The sequence below is a fragment of the Trematomus bernacchii genome, unplaced genomic scaffold, assembly GCF_902827165.1.
Source record: "Trematomus bernacchii unplaced genomic scaffold, fTreBer1.1, whole genome shotgun sequence".
Classification (NCBI taxonomy): Eukaryota; Metazoa; Chordata; class Actinopteri; order Perciformes; family Nototheniidae; genus Trematomus; species Trematomus bernacchii.
Genome location: NW_022987869.1, coordinates 2888676 through 2905475, shown reverse-complemented (window position 1 = coordinate 2905475; position 16800 = coordinate 2888676). Strand labels below are relative to the sequence as shown.

At 45.5% G+C, this 16800-nt stretch overlaps 1 protein-coding gene across 5 annotated transcripts in view; it reads left to right on the top strand.

The window, feature by feature from the left end:
- nbr1b (NBR1 autophagy cargo receptor b) overlaps positions 1-16800 on the top strand; it is a 98197-nt gene that overhangs the window by 60876 nt on the left and 20521 nt on the right. For all 5 annotated transcript variants that reach the window (XM_034113741.1, XM_034113739.1, XM_034113740.1 and 2 more), the window contains one exon: positions 15193-15474. In XM_034113741.1, coding sequence (XP_033969632.1) covers positions 15193-15474 — 282 coding nt within the window. The remainder of the gene's footprint in view (positions 1-15192; positions 15475-16800) is intronic.

Sequence of the window (16800 nt, the reverse complement as noted above, 5' to 3'; positions counted from 1 at the left end):
TAGTAGTTTGTTTAAATGTTTTAATTATGTTGTTTTTGTTTGTAGAAGTGCATCATTCCTTGATTTATTGTAAAAATGAATCTGAACTTTTTGATCTGTTATGATGATAAACTGAAGCAATTTCTAAATTAACCCAATTAAGTGAGTTTTAAATCGTCCTACTTAGTTTATAAGGAAATTATGAAGAGGAACAAATTAAATGATTTGAAAATGATATCTATGTAGGTGCTGATGCTGTTGGCGGTTCTAGTGTTAACAGAAATTTAAATTAAATATGTGTAATGGCAAATGCCATATACGATTTTCTTACCTGGAATTGTGCCTTTTTGAACAGACTTTTTGACTGAGTCCTAGCTATATTGAGTCCTAGCTATATTGAGTCCTAGCTATATTGTCTGCAGTTCTAGGGTTAATATTGATCTAATATGATTGCCATCGGTCTAAATTAGATTTCAAATGATTAACTGTGTATGTCAGGGGTATTCAACTAAAATTCAACGAGGTCCAGTTAGAGAAAATGTCCCCATGCAAAGGTCCGGAACATCAAAATGTCTAACTTGCTTTATGAATTAGTGTGATATATATTGAAGTAGCCTGTAGCTTTATCAACGTCATCAACAACCGACTGCCAATCAAATAAAGAAAGTACAATTCATTAACAACAATATGTATTGTCAATGAACATTGAACTATACAGATATACAGTAAATACTGTGGATATGTGTAATGTTCCTCTCGGACTGCATTTAAAAATAAAATAGAGAAATAAATAAAATAGCTTTGTTAACCGTTTCACATCATGACTTAACAGTTTCAGACGATTATAGAACAATATCAGTCTTTACACATCATAACAATTGAACAGTTTTAAAGTTTCTCTTTCTTTCCCTCTTATATTGCAGTCCCTCACTCACTTTTCTTTAATTCAGTGCGAAAATTGAGCTTGAGCTTGTCCTGCCAGGAGTTTAAATCTGGGCTGAAATGCTGTCAGGGCCATTCTCATACACACATGCAGGTGCTCATTAGCCTCGGTTAGCCTGCCCTGGAACGATATTTATTTTTAATTTTGATCCTGGTGGACTGATCATATTGGGCTCTGAGACTGCTTATTTTTTGTGACCTCAGTTCTGACTTGAGAGGGAATGTTTGGTCAAACACTTTGTGTTTTGTGGCGTTTTGGCACTTTTAATTAGGGTTGGGAGGGTTACTTTGTAAATGTAATCGGTTACTGAATACATGGCTCCGAAAGTAATCCGAATACAGTTACAGTTACGTGTCTTAAAAAAGTAACGTATTCAGATTACTTTTAGAATACTTTTGGAATACTTTATTTTTCCATAACAGATGGGTATGTTTTGGTGAACAGGAGACACTTATTTTACTGTTTTAATGGCTTATCAAGAGCACAACTCAAACACAACATCTTGGTGTCATTCTGGACAGCTCCCTCTCATCTGCACCCCACATAAAAAACATCACCCGGACTGCATTATTTGTACTCTCTTAAACCTTTCCTTAGAATATGTTATGAATTGTCAGGTGTCCTTGGGTGCTTTGAAAGGCGCCCCTAAATAGAATGAATTATCATTATTATTTATTATCTGAAACGACGTAATAACTTTTAAAACTGTTTCCAGTCACTTGCCCCATTCAGCAGCAGCAGGCCATTCACTTTGATTTGATCCCGTTATGAAATGTCATCATTTTGACAATAAAGAAATGCTACATAAACGTTATCTTGCACATTTTATCGAACCATCTCCGTTTCTAACTTTCATTATATTTTAAAAGAGATCTCTCTCTCTGATCTGCGTGCGGGGGCGGGGCCTCACCGACACGCTGCATCTCTCTCGCTCACAGACACGCTGCAGCTGTGCAGTGTGCACACAGTTCTGCTGGTAATGACTATTACATTTTATGAGGAAACTTTTCCACCAATAATTCCCATAAGTATTCCAAAATGTATTCACTTCAGGTTTACGAAAGTAACTGTAATCAGATTACTCGTTTTTCAAATATAACGCGAGCTGAATACAGTTACTTGATTTTTGTATTCTGCTTGAGCGCCACGGTCAATGAACAACTGAGACACACTGGTTCTGTGCTCCCAGTGGGCCGGATGAACATGAATGAGTCCGTCCACGCAGGGTTAAAAGCTCTGTTCTCACTGTCCACTTTCCTCTTCTTGGAGAGCGCCATGTGTCATTATTTGTCTCTCCCTGTCTGCCGCTAACACGCCTGTTCACTCTCCTCTCCGTCTTCTCTGCCTGTATCGCTAATTATTCTCTTTACTCACTTTCCTCTCCGCTTCTCTCTGCCGCTCTCTCATCTCTTCTTCTGTGTTTCTCTCCCTGTATCGCTCACTCGTCTCTTTCGCCCCCTGTCGGCAGCGGTTAAAATAGAATCGCCCCGTCAAAATTGAAATCCCCTATTAATGTATTGATTATAGGTCCGGGTCCGTATAGGTCGGCGTCTGGGTCCGGATCCGGACCGCGGTCCGCCTGTTGCCGACCCCTGGTGTATGTAATGAAGATCATAGTGTGGGTTGAATCCATTTTCATAACCACTGTCTTTTAACTGATTTAAATGCGGAAACTGGGCTTATTCATCAGAATTTTGTATGACTTGACTTGACTTGCTTGACCTGAGCAATGACTTGACTTGACTTGCTTGACCTGAGCAATGACTTGACTTGACTTGCTTGACTCTCACCACAGTGACTTGGGACTTGCTTGATACTTGTAGGTCAAGACTTGAGACTTGCTCATGACTTGCACATGTAGGACTTACTCCCACCTCTGGCTTTCGGTGAGGCAGGATGCAGGGCAACTGGCGCAGGTAGGTGGGAATATCCGACAGTAGAGGGGGGGGGAGTCGATTTACGGTTGCCGGATGTAGGTTTGGGCAGCAGTATAAACTCCAGTGAGGGTCTGAGGTGGAGGAGAGCTTGGCGATCATAGACGAGCAGAGCAGAGACATTCTGACAAACATAAAACAAAAACAGGATAGCTAAGGGCAGAGAGCTGAGGGAGCGGCATGCTGACACAGGCGCCATCTTGAAATGAAAATGCTCTCTCTCTCTTTATTGGCATGAATGTCAGGTGAACAATATTGCCAAAGCGTCAAGGATAATACAATTCAATAAAATTGATACAAATACAATTCATTCATTAAACAATTTACAACAATATATTATTACAAAACCTCAAGTATCAAATGTAAAAAGAAAGAAAGAAAAGAGACCCATGAAGTAGAGGAGTGATCAGAGTGAGCTGTGAGGAACAGCTGTTATATGCTCTCTCTCTAGAAAGAGAGAAGAGACGCAGAGAGAGAGAGAGAGGTGAGAGAGAGAAGAGAGAGAGAGAGAGAGAGAGAGAGGAGAGAGAGAGAGAGAGAGAGAGAGGGAGCATAGGAGAGTAGAGAGAGGTAGAGTAGAGAGAGAGAGAGAGAGAGAGAGAGAGAGAGAGAGAGAAGTAGAGATAGAGAGAGAGAGAGAGAGAGAGAGATGAGAAGAAGAGAGAGAGAGAGAGAGAGAGTGCCTCGAGAGAGAGAGAAGGGAGAGAGAGAGGAGAGAGAGAGAGAAGAGAGAGAGAGAGAAGAGAGAGAGAGGAGATGAGGAGTAGAAGAGAGAGAGAGAGAGAGAGAGAATAGATCTCCCTCTCTCATATATCTCTCTCTCTCTCTCTCTCCTCTCTTTCTCATTCTCTCGCTCTGCTCATATATGATCTATCTCTCTCTCTTCTCTCTCTCGCTCTCTCTCTCTCTCTCTCTCTCTCTCTCTCTCTCTCTCTCTCTCTCTCTCTCTCTCTCTCTCTCTCTCTCTCTCTCTCTTTCTTCCTGGCTTCAAAAGAGAAACAGGACTTGTTTCTAAAAAATAAACCTAGTCTAACCCTCAGCTTTTTAAGCAGATTAATGACCTGAAGTTTAAAAGTAAGACAATCATCAAGTCAGATACCAAGGTATTTATAACAGGTAACCACTTTGAGTACTTGTCCTTGCATAGTAACAATATCCAAAGCAGTCTCTGGAGTCTTTTTAGCTTTAGAAAAGAGCATTACCTTGGTTTTCTCAACATTTAAAAGAAGCTTAACCTGTTACGCACGGCCCCCCCGGTACCGGGCGGATAAACGCGTCATTTGCAGGAAACAACGTCTAAGAAATCTTAATATTTAATAAAACTATGAATGTTCTATTTCATCCCTACTGACCGCCAGAGGCGGTGCTTTTAGCACTGGATATGTCCATCGTGCGCATGCGCAGTACGAGTACCAATATCAACAAAGTCACCTGTGACCCACGTGACACCGGCTATATCAGCCAGTGTCATCAGAGGATCTGTTCCTTTCATCTTCTCGCTGCGCGAGAGTACCGTGGCTGCATTCTTGCAGCCTACAGCGTTCAGGTTTGAACGTTTGATCTGAGGGATTTCTCTGCATACAGCTGGCCGCGGGGAGCTTCGCGACTGATAGTCGGAGCTACGGGTTGTTAACGCGTCCTCCAGGAGCTGTGGCCGGCGGTGCGCCGTGCAGAGCCTCGACGGACAGGTTCGTGTCAACTTGTGGTGATGGCTGTGTTCCCGCACCCTCTCCCAGCTAAGTTGTCCTGATTGCTGTCTTGTTATTGTCGGGCTACTTTCTGGTGACGACAGTGTTCTCGCCTCCTCTCCCATAAAGTTGCCCTTATGATGCTCTTTCGAAAGTTCTGCTTGTGGTGTTGTGCCCGAGCTGTCTTTAGCATTTGAGTTCCCAGCTTTCGCTACATCTCTCATTTAATTGTATGGAAAGCCCACAGTGCCATAAATTGCCTGTTTTTTGTTAGGTGCAGAGAGTAAGGTAAGTTCTGGCCAGAGTTACTACTGTAACTACAGTCCTAGGCCATGCAACTACGGCATGGTTACTGCTGTAACCATGGCCTATGGTTCTTGCGGGCTGTTCTATTCCTTAGAAGCTAATTAGCTTCATTCTCAGCGACTGCAGTAGCGCTATATTGTTGTATTTACCACTCCTAGTGCTAGTCTCCTAGCACTAGGATGGGTAGATGCGGAGAACAATCTTCACTGTGTGTGCTGTGTGCTCCGCATGTGTGGCCATTCACCGGCCACGGTTACTTTTGCCATAGTTACTACTGTAGCTACGGTTCTAAGCCGTTTAAGTATTGGCCATAGTTACTACTGTAACTACGGGTCTACGCCTTGTAAATACTGGCCATAGTTACTACTGTAACTACGGTTCTAAGCCGCGTAAGTACTGGCCATAGTTACTACTGTAACTACGGTTCTAAGCCGCGTAGGTACTGGCCATGGTTACTACTGTAACTACGGTTCTACGCCGCGTAAATACTGGCCATAGTTACTACTGTAACTACGGGTCTAAGCCGTGTAAGTACTGGCCATAGTTACTACTGTAACTACGGTTCTAAGCCGTGCAAGTACTGTCCATAGTTACTACTGTAACTACGGTTCTAGGCCGTGTAGGCTGGCCATGGTTACTACTGTAACTACAGCTCTGTGCTGTTCTCTTCTTTGGAAGCTAGTTATCTGGTCTTAAACATTGTGTTTTTTGACTTGATTTCGCTTGATTGTTAGCAGCAGCCGCTTGACTAACACCTTGCATGGACCGTTTAGCTTCATTATTTAACTCAGCTGGTGAAGGCAGTGCTCTCGCTCCCGCTCCCGGTAACGTTGCCCTGTAACGTATCACTCTGGCTATTAGCAGCGGCCACTTGGCTAACATCTGGCGTGTTCGGCGTGCTGCTTGATTCTTAGCAGCAGCTGCCTGGCTAAGCTGCCCTGTTAAGCTTCTTCGTTTAATCTAGCCAGGTGTAGGCAGTGCTCTCGCTCCCGCTCCCTCTGCTAGTAGCGTGGGTGTAGGTAATTCACATCCCCCTCTGTGTTCGGCGAGTAGGAGCAGTGCTCTACTCTTTCCGTTCAGCAGGTAGCCGGTGAAGGCTGTGTTACCGCTCCCGGTTACGCTGCATCTGGCATTTGTCTCTGACTCAACCAGTGAAGGCAGTGTTCTCGCCCCCGCTCCTGGTAGACGTGTACTTGATTCTAGCAGCAGCCGCCCGGCTAAGCTGTCCTGTTGAACTTCTTTATTTAATCCAGCTAGGTGAAGGCAGTGCTCTCGCTCCCGCTCCCTCTGCTGGTAGCTCCGTGCTTCGTTTACTCGGCTAGGTGAAGGCAGTGCTCTCGCTCCCCGCTCCCTCTGCTAGTAGCCTTGCACTTTCATTTACTCAGCTAGGTGAAGGCAGTGCTCTCGCTCCCCGCTCCCTCTGCTAGTAACGTGGGTGTAGGACATTACACCCCTCTCGTGTTCGGCGAGTAGGAGCATGGCTCTACTCTTTCCGTTCAGCAGGTGAAGGCTGTGTTCTCGCACCCCGCTCCCGGTTACGCTGCATCTGGCATTCGTCTCAAACTTAACCAGTGAAGGCAGTGCTCTCGCCCCCGCTCCTGGTAGACGCTAAAACTGCCTTGTTCGTTAATCCAGCTAGGTGAAGGCAGTGCTCTCGCTCCCGCTCCCTCTGCTGGTAACGTGGGTGTAGTTACATCCCTCTTTGTATTCGGCAAGTAGGAGCATTGCTCTACTCTTTCGGTTCAGCAGGTAGCTGGTGAAGGCGGTGTTCCCGCCCCCGCTCCTGGTAGACGCTAGACTGCCTTGTTTATTAATCCAGCTAGGCGAAGGCAGCGCTCTCGCTCCCGCTCCCTCTGCCGGTAACGTGGGTGTAATTACATCCCTCTTTCTGTTTGGCGAGTAGCAGCACCGCTCTACTCTTTCCGTTAAACAGGTAGCTGGTGCAGGCTGTGTTCCCGCACCCGCTCCCGGCTACGCTGCATCTGGCTACCCACAGAATGGCTCATTCATGTGGGCTGTCCCCTAAGGTGGATCGGTTAGCTGCCATCATGGAGCAGACAAAGCCGCTCCTGTTGGCCCTTCAGCCAGGGGCCGGTGTGGGGGCTACTAGCTTGCCGCCTGGCCTGCCTTCGGTTGCCACACCTCCGCTTGAGGATGCCATGTCGCTAGCGGCTCCGGCTGAACCTCTTCTTGAAAGGCGGGGGGCGGGGCCCCGCTCACCCCCGAAGAGGCTCCCCACTCCTCTGCTCAGAGCTCTTTGCAGGGCACGGAGGACGGCTCCATGGCGCCCATTATTCGTGCGGCCCTGGTACGCTTGCGGCTTCAGGTTCCGCAGGCCGACCCAGGCTAGCGCCTTCTTCAGGCATAACCCTGCCCCCTTTCATTCCCACTGTTCCTCCTTTAGAGGAGTACCTGAGGGAGCTCCATGCATGCTAGAGACACACCAGGGCCCTCTCCCATTCTGCTGCCATGCAGGATCCGGCGAGGGTGGGGCTGGGTCGCTTGCCATCCATTGAGCCTGCCATCGCCTCCCCGATTCTGGCCCCGGATGCCAGGCGCCCTCGGCCTCAGTGCAGGGTCACAAACGAGCTGCTCTGTAAGGCCTACGACACAGCGGCACGGGAACTCCCTCTCCCACCTGATACTGGCTGTCTCTACCTCTCTGCAGCAGGCTCCGGCTGAGCCTTCTTTGCTGGGCCTCAGTGATGCATCACTGCAAGCCTTTGCCCTAATGCTAGGGAATTGGGACGAGTCATGTCCTTATGGTGCAGACTCGTCGCCAGGTTTGGCCTGCTTAGTCACCACTGTCGGAGACATGTCCTCCGGAGTGTGCCAGTCGAGTCAGGGGAGCTGTTTGGGGCAGCTGCCCTGTAGGCACTGGAGCGTGCTGCCCAAGCTAGGCAGACCAGGCAGCAGCTATCGGGTCTTTTATAGGCCTGTGCCCACTCCCAGCAGGCCCAGGGGCCCCTCTAGCAGCCGCACTCAGCCATCAGCTTACAGTGGTGGTCTGCGCAGGTCCCAGCGGCCCACTCATCCGTTGTGCCCCCGGCTGCCGGCCTTCTAGGCGGCCTCGTGCCTCAGAGCCTTACCGGCCTCCCCCCAGCAGCAGCTCAGCTACTGGGCTGTCTGTACTTCCGGCCCTTGGGTGGTTTTCACCTTAACCCAGGGGTACGAACCGCAGTTCCGGCCCCTAGCCTTCGGCCGGGCCAAAATGGCAGATGCCCTAGCTCTAGCCAAGAGTTGTCCGTCCTTCTGCCCAAGGAGGCAATCGAGCCAGTAGACCCTCTGCTTAGCCCAGGGGGTTCTACTCTGCGTACTTTCTCGTGGCCAAGAAAGTCGGCGGATTTCACCTGCTCTTGGACCTCAGAGGAATCGACAGATTCCTGGAGGTGCTGCCATTCCATATGCTGACCGCAGCACATGCACAGTGGGAGTGGTTCGCAACCGTGGACTTTAGGGAGGCCTACTTCCTCGGCAAGAGGGTGCCTGATATTCAGTTCCTCCGGCCCTTGGGCAGACTGACGGCTGCCTCAGCCGTTGGGCCCTTAGGCCCGCTGTCGTTGTGCCCCATGCAGATGTGGCTGATCAGCCTTCTCTTGGATGCCAAGTGGCACAGGCACAGGAAAGTCAGAGCGTTGCAGCGTTGTCTCCACTCTCTGTCACGCCGGAGGGGCAGGGTCTATCTCCTGATGGGCGTGCCCATGGGCGCCATCCCATCCCGCCAGGAGACCGTCACCATAGGTGCATGTCTCTTATGGTGGGGTGCAGTGCGGCAGGGCAGGACCGCTCAGGGTCAGTGGTCTGCCCAGGAGGGTGCACGCCATGTCAGCGTGCTAGAGCTTCGGGCTGTGCAGCTTGCACTCACGTACTTTCTACCCCAACTGAGGGGCAAGAATATGCATGTTCCTTGGGACAGCAGGTACACTGTTGCCCAGACGGCAGTCCCTTCTAGATAGTGGGCGTTCTCACTCCACTCTGAATTTATGTGGCTGCTATTTCTGCCCGACATGTTCGGGTCGACGGCGCCACGGCGGGGTGCCTCAGGTCGGTGTCCCTCTTCCTGAAGAGGGGCTTTACGGCAGCGTCCCCCTAGCACCCCGAGGGCTCCGGCTTGGGACCTGCCCCTGCTGCCGGATGCCCTATCATCTCCTCCCTTCGAGCCCCTGGCCCAGGTGGGGCTTTGGTGGCTGCCCACGAAGGCAGAATTTCTGCTTGCCATGGCCTCAGGGAGGCAAATTGGGGAGTTACATGTCCTCTCCATAAACAATACATGCCCCAGGTGGGACTCTCAGGTGTTGCCCTTGGCATTCCTGCCCAGGGTGCTTCCACAAACCCACTTCAATCAGCCTGCCCAGCTGGCACGCTTTGACATTCGGGAGAACGGCACGTCGAAGTGGCTGTGCCCTGTGGGTGCCCAAAGGGCGAATATCGAGGCTACTGCCTGTATACGGCAGTCGGAGCAACTCTTGTTTTTGCCATAGCGGCACTAAAGGAGGTGTGCCCTCTACCAGTGGCTGCCCCACTAGGTTGTCGATACCATTTCACATGCCTACGGGGCCAGTGGCCGCCCCTTGCCATCTGGGCTGAGATACCACTCTGCAAGGAGCATCTCAACATCTTGGGCTGCCCTGAGAGGGGCGCCCCTGGAGACCATCTGCGCCGCGGCGTCGCGGGCGTCTTCTGGCACATTCTCCAGTTATCGGGTTAATGTCGCCACTCCCCATTCTTTGGGCATGGTCCTTTTGCCAAGCTCCGCTGCTTCCAGTAGTGAGCCAGGGCTGGGATTCTTCATGACATGGTTGGTATAAGTCATCCAGTGCTAAAAGCACCGCCTCTGGCGGTCAGTAGGGACGAAATAGAACGATAGTTACGTCTGTAACTACGGTTCTATGAGTCCCGGATGACCGCCAGAGTTTCCTGTCACTCAGAATTCTTGTGTGCTTGCGAGAAGATTCTGGGAACAGATCCTCTGATGACACTGGCTAATATAGCCGGTGTCACGTGGGTCACAGGTGACTTTGTTGATATTGGTACTCGTACTGCGCATGCGCACGATGGACATATCCAGTGCTAAAAGCACCGCCTCTGGCGGTCATCCGGGACTCATAGAACCGTAGTTACAGACGTAACTATCGTTTTATATCCATGTAACGGGAAGAAACTCAGCTAACTGATCTTTTTAATTTTTTTTTCAAAAAAAACCCCACAATGCTAGCACTCAGCCTCTTATTACTTATCCTAGATGCACAGCCAACCACTCGTTTTTGGTGTCCTGGAGACACTGAATCTGTGTAAAAAACCTCAACACTCAGTGATAAACATTTGCGATGCTATAAACGAAAGCGTACATCATAACATGTGGAGCTAAGTAGCTAGAAACGCTAACATGGCTTACCTTGGTCAAAACTGGTCTTCAATGGCATTAAAACGATAAAAAAACGATGCTGCAGTTAATCCATAGGTTCATCCAATGTATCTGTGCCCTCTTTGAAATTATTTCTGATAATCCATAAGCAATAAAACTGCTTTTTAGTTTCCAAATGCCAGAGGGAGAGATAGCTCACACTCTGCCCTGCATTTACATGCGCAAAGCCCCCACCTTTTCTCTTTACAATGAGTGTGTATGTGGGCCTCCCCCTTCGATTCTATTGGCTCTAACGGTCAGAAAGAGGTGTCAACCATCAAAATCGAGCAAGGGGGGCCAGAGATATGAAAAAAAACCATTTTCACCCAAATCACCTCAGAGGTAGGGTGGTTTTGGCTAAATCTCTCTAAAAAGGTCAAATGTCACTTGTTTTGCATCAATCTTGATACAGGGTACTTATTATATGTTGTACTTTGGATTCCTAAAGCTTTTAGTCTACTAACCCATCATCCAAGGGTAGTTTTCATTATCTGTAAAAAATAATTTTGGACGGACACTATAATTTACAGTTTTTTACTATGTAAAATCTGAATTTTCTTTAAAATAAAAAACATTTATATTGATTCTGACACTTCTACACCCAACTCACAGATGTAACCTTGCTTTGATAAAAGAAATTATTCATATAACCCTTTTAGAAGTTAGGTTGTAGTCATTTGTTTTGGGCATGTCATTTTCGAGCCTGAAACATGAAAAACAGGCTTGGTGCTTAACAGGTTAAGCTCAGCGAGCTGAGTCTGAATAATGTTAAAAACAGCCTTTAATTTAACAACCGCCTCCTTAATGGAGGGACCTGCACAGTACATCACGGTATCATCCGCATAAAAATGTAAAGTAGCTTCATCCACATTTTCACCTAAACTATTGATATATATGGAGAATAAAAGTGGACCTAAAACAGAACCTTGAGGAACACCATTAGCAATGTTCAACCACTCAGAAGACAGCCCATCAAAGTGAACACATTGGGACCTTTCAGAGAGGTAGTTCACAAACCACCCCACTGCATGGCTGGATATGCCAATACTGAGTAGCCTGTGCTTTAAGATGGGATGATCGACGGTGTCAAACGCTTTGGAAAGGTCAATAAATAGGGCTGCACAACTCTGCTTATTATCTAAAATACTCGTAATGTCATTCACCACTTTCATTGTCGCAGTGATGGTGCTATGTTTCTTTCTGAAGCCTGACTGATGTTTAGACAGGATATCATTTTTACATAAAAACTCCTTTACTTGTTCACTCACTAGGCGTTCGAGCACCTTCGCCAGAACTGACAATTTAGAGATTGGCCTATAGTTATTTAAAATAGTTGCTTCCCCTCCTTTTAGCAAAGGCAAGACATAAGCTGACTTCCATACTTTTGGAATTGCATTTGTGCTGAGGGAGAGGTTAAAAAGTGTAGTGAGAGGTGGAGCAATACAATCTGCAGCTATCTTTAAAAAGAAAGGCTCTACGTTGTCCGGGCCAGCCGGTTTCTTAGGATCTAACTTAGATAATGCTTTATGAACAACATTTACAGTAAAAGGAGTAAAACTGAAAGGGTTTTCCAAACCACATTGTTCAGAGTCACGGATTGAGGTGTTCACAGAAACAGAGTTAGTGACAGAATCAAACATAGAACCGCGGGACACAAAATGCTCATTAAAACAATTTAGCATAGTAGCCCTGTCCGATATAGTGCCAGATGCTGTGGTAAGGCAAGGAGGTAGCTCATTTCGGATCTCACCGGTGGATATCGATTTTATGGCTTTCCAAAATTTCCTAGGATTATTTAGGTTTTCTGTGGTAACTGACAAATAGTACTTCGACTTAGCACTTTTTACATGTGAAGTGAAGCTATTCCTTAGTTGCCTAAAACGCAGCCATTCTACCTCTGAGCCTGATTTCCTAGCCTTTGCCCAGGCCTTGTTTCTCTCATGTAGGAGACTAGACAGTTCAGCAGAAAACCAAGGATTGTCTCGTCCCTTTACTCTAAATTTACTTAGGGGTGCATGTCTATCAATGATCTCCATAAAACCAAGATGAAAATAAGACCATGCAGTTTCTACATCAGCACACAGATCGATTTTCCCCCAATCAAACCCAAACAGATCATGTACAAAACCCTGCTCCACAAAATGTTTTATGTCTCTCTTAATGATAATACGAGGTTTAACCTTTTGGACCTTAGTGTCCCTAATTGTGTTTACAGCACAGTGGTCACTCACATCATTCGCAAATACTCCCACAGATGAGTATTTATAGCGAACATTAGTTAGAATGAGATCAATTAGGGAGGATTTATTAGGGGACTTAATGTTAGGGCGAGTAGGACTGTCAACAATCTGAGTAATATTCAAAGAGATACAAAGGTTTTTTAAATCCTCTGATACTGCAGTTAACCAGTCCCAGTTAAAATCACCAAGTAGCACTATTTCCTTATAGTCTAGTTGCGATAAAAGATTTGCTAGCGAAGACAAGGAGTCCTTGACAGCTGAGGGGGGTCTGTAACAGCCCACCACCATGACCAGTTGACCCTTTGCCACTTCTATATTTAAGGCTAAAAATTCGAATTGCTTACTGATAGATTTGGAAACCAATGTGGTTACACTGAACTTATTCTTAACATAAGTGATCAAGAGAAGAGAGAGAGGGCGATCAAGAGAAGAGAGAGAGGGCGATCAAGAGAAGAGAGGGCGATCAAGAGAAGAGAGAGAGGGTGATAGAAGAGTGAGAGGGTGATCAAGAGAAGAGAGAGAGGGTGATAGAAGAGTGAGAGGGTGATCAAGAGAAGAGAGAGAGGGCGATCAAGAGAAGAGAGAGAGGGCGATCAAGTGAAGGGAGAGAGGGTGATAGAAGAGTGAGAGGGTGATCAAGAGAAGAGAGAGAGAGCGATCAAGAGAAGAGAGAGAGGGCGATAGAAGATTGAGAGGGTGATCAAAAGAAGAGAGAGGGAGATCAAGAGGCGAGAGAGAGGGCGATCAAGAGAAGAGAGGGCGATCAAGAGAAGAGAGAGAGGGTGATAGAGTGAGAGGGTGATCAAGAGAAGAGAGACAGGGTGATAGAAGAGTGAGAGGGTAATCAAGAGAAGAGAGAGAGGGCGATCAAGAGAAGAGAGAGAGGGCGATCAAGAGAAGGGAGAGAGGGTGATAGAAGAGTGAGAGGGTGATCAAGAGAAGAGAGAGAGGGCGATCAAGAGAAGAGAGAGAGGGCGATAGAAGATTGAGAGGGTGATCAAGAGAAGAGAGAGGGCGATCAAGACAAGAGAGAGAGTAATGTAACCTCCTAATGTAATGTATAACTCCTATGAAAATGTGCAAAAAGTGCTCAAACTTCACATGTGTGCTAACAGTCCAGCCGTGAAGACATCTACAGGACAGTTTTGGGATTTCTTCAAATGCCGTTGCCATGGCAACACAATGCTCACCATGAAACACGGTTTTCTCATAACTTCAGTGAAAATGCTCGAAATGGCCCAAAACTTCACAGGTTTGGTAACGATGCAGCCATCAACACATCTAAGCGTATTATGGGGTGTCATCAAATGTCGTTGCCATGGCGACAGATAATTCACCATCAAGTTAGTTCAAAAGTTTGCAGTTCAAATATTCTGCTGCTTTCCCAAGCCTTTTTACTTTCTTTTCTCATCTTAATACAAATGCATTCACTACTACTTACATCTGATATTTAACTCCTTCAGCCTATTTTCAGCTGCAGAAACCATTCAACTATTACATTATTCAGCTATTTCAGGACATCAAGGCTATACATGTTGTTGTTTATACCTTTTTAAAAACCTTTTCTTTTAAATATTAAGCTTTTTCTGCATTTTTGTAGCTAAAAGCAGCTACCATTCAGCTAATAACATATTCAGCTTTTTCTGCATTTTCAGCTAAATTCAGCCACAAATGTTCACAGTTTACAGCATTCGCACGCATTTTCTGCAGGAAATGCATTTTCTAGTTGACTTAGTTTGTCCAAACATGGAGTTTTTTCAAAATACAACCTCATGTTTATTCCATTTAAATAGATATATAATATATGTTTCTAAAAAAGTTGTGGAACCAGCCTCCATTGATGCTGCTCCAGTGAACACATGCTATCCAGATAAAAGTTATACATTGTTGCTATTTAAGCAACCTACCACTAAACTAAAAAACAAGCCACCATTAGGTTAATTGGGATATTGAAGCCGTCTATAATGTTTGGTAATGCATTTGATCGTTTTTAGCTAACAGCGGCGATCGGCAGACGCCATGTGCAATGCGAAATAGAACTTCAGGGTCAAAACAGTATGTAAGTGTTCACAGAGAATGACAAGGCAGTGTAGGGGAGTATCTGCAGTGAGACACAACACAGGCTTTGAAAAAAAATGAAATATTCCCCCTATTTACTATGCAGAATGTGTAGATGTTACGCTACGTCCTGAACGCATAAACCACACCGTCGTAGGGTCGCGCTCATGTCATTGGCTAAAAATGAAGGAGACATCTGATTGGCTACAAACAGTTTCCTGTTGAAAATAATGCATTTGTCAATCTGATGGCGTTGTCTCAAAAATCCACACACAAATGCAGAGAGATTCATGCACAAAAAGCATTTTTTATATAAAGGTAATTACATTTAAATATGTTTTAGATGGAAACATTAAACACTTACATATATTTGTGGATTAATATTACGTTTATTTAAAAAAAAAAAAAGAATGTATGGATCAGAAATATATTTGTGAAACGTATTTTTATATATGTGGATTTGTGTATACATTGACTTTTTTTTATATATATAAATTACATTTGTGAATCCTTCTGTGTGGATTCATTAATTTTTAGACTAATCTAACCATATTTTCCCGTCTGCAGCTCTATGTGTTTGCATGTAAATAAAGAGTATCACAGTTCAGTGTCTCACAGTGGACTTCCTGTTTGCCCCCAGTGCTGCGTCCTGCTGCTCAGGGAGGCTCCTCCTCCTCCTCCTCTTCCTCTTCCTCCTCCTGTGTGAAGAGTAAAACAGGGAGGACAGAGGAGAGCGCAGACAGCAGCCCCAGCACCTCTAACCCCCCACTGTTGGGCCCCTCCACGCTGAAGGCTTCCCTCCCTCCCCCTATCAAAGCCTCGCTGCCTGCTCCCCTGGTTGTGGCCCCGGCTCCAGGACCCAGCTCAGCACCGACCCCACTCCTTGCTCCTCCCAGGGCCTCCACCCTGCACACAGCCACAGGTGACGCTCTAAAACACATTTTGATTGGACCCTTTTTTATGTTGAATGAAAAGCGTTTGCTAAACATGTGTAATCTAGAAAAACACCGCTTTGGCTTCAAGTTTTAATCCTTAAAGATCCGCTCTACTCAAAAATGTGTTTTTATTATGTTTATGTCCGTCCTTTAGATAATATTGTATATTAGTTTTAGTATCTTCTGTGTTTTGACTGCTGACATCTATCCTTGAGGTCACGTATTCTTTCTAAAAGCCACACACATGATTGCAGACTGAAAGTAGCGTTAATAATGTTATCAGGTTATTTAACCTTTTTGTAATTAATATTGCTGACTGAATGTTTCCATAGTGTGCTTCAGCTCTTTGTTGCTGCTTCTTAGTAGTTCTCAGTGAATTGTAAACTACTTAAGAAGGGCGGCCCCATCTAAATAAATGGACTGGTCATTGTGCTCTTAGAAGACTCAGATGTCCTTGGTCTGTTGGTCACCTTTCAGGCTTTTTTATGAGGACTTTTTTCCAAAAACTTGAGCACTTGTCTGTAAACACACTTTAAAGTTATGCTCCAGAGCTTCTGAGAGACAACATTAACTGACAATCACTTGTGATGCTTCTTATTAACAGCATTGTAACATATAAAGCAACTACATCAACCTCTGAACAAGAGATATTAGAAAACTTTAGAAAAGACTTGACTAAATGTATTAATTAATTTGTTCATTCACGCTTCTTTCCCATTATATGTTTTGATAAGTTAATCAAAAAATGAATGTGCATCCCTATGGGATTAGTTTTGTGTCATAAAGATAAAGCAACACTTTCTCAGAATCAAGCAAAACTAAGAGTTTAAGAGAAAAAAAAACTGAGTCAAACAAAATAAAATTAATTAAAAAAATAAAACTATAAGTTGCAAACAAATCATTTGTGTAATCATGTAAACTATAAGTATTTTTTCTTTGTTTTAACATATCTTTTTGTTTGCAGTTCTCTTTGCTTCTTTCTCAACGATCAGACTTTTGCTCTCGCTGCAGCTCTTCTCGTTTGCGCTCCTTCATTTTTTGTTTTTGATTCTGACCAATATTTTAACGGTGTCGGTGCCTTTTCAGTGGGATAGGGTCAGAGGTCGCGTTAACCGAATATTTTCCGTCTATGACGTTTTTTTTTTAACAATGACGGAAATATCTGAAAGCCGTCCGTCATTTTGACAGATTAGATCAAACTCAGAACAGAAAATGTCCCCGCCAAAGTTTTCTCATGCACTGATTCGCTAAGCTGAACAGCCAATCAGAGTGATTTCTTTGGCCGACTTTCTTTGGCCGACTGTCTACCGATT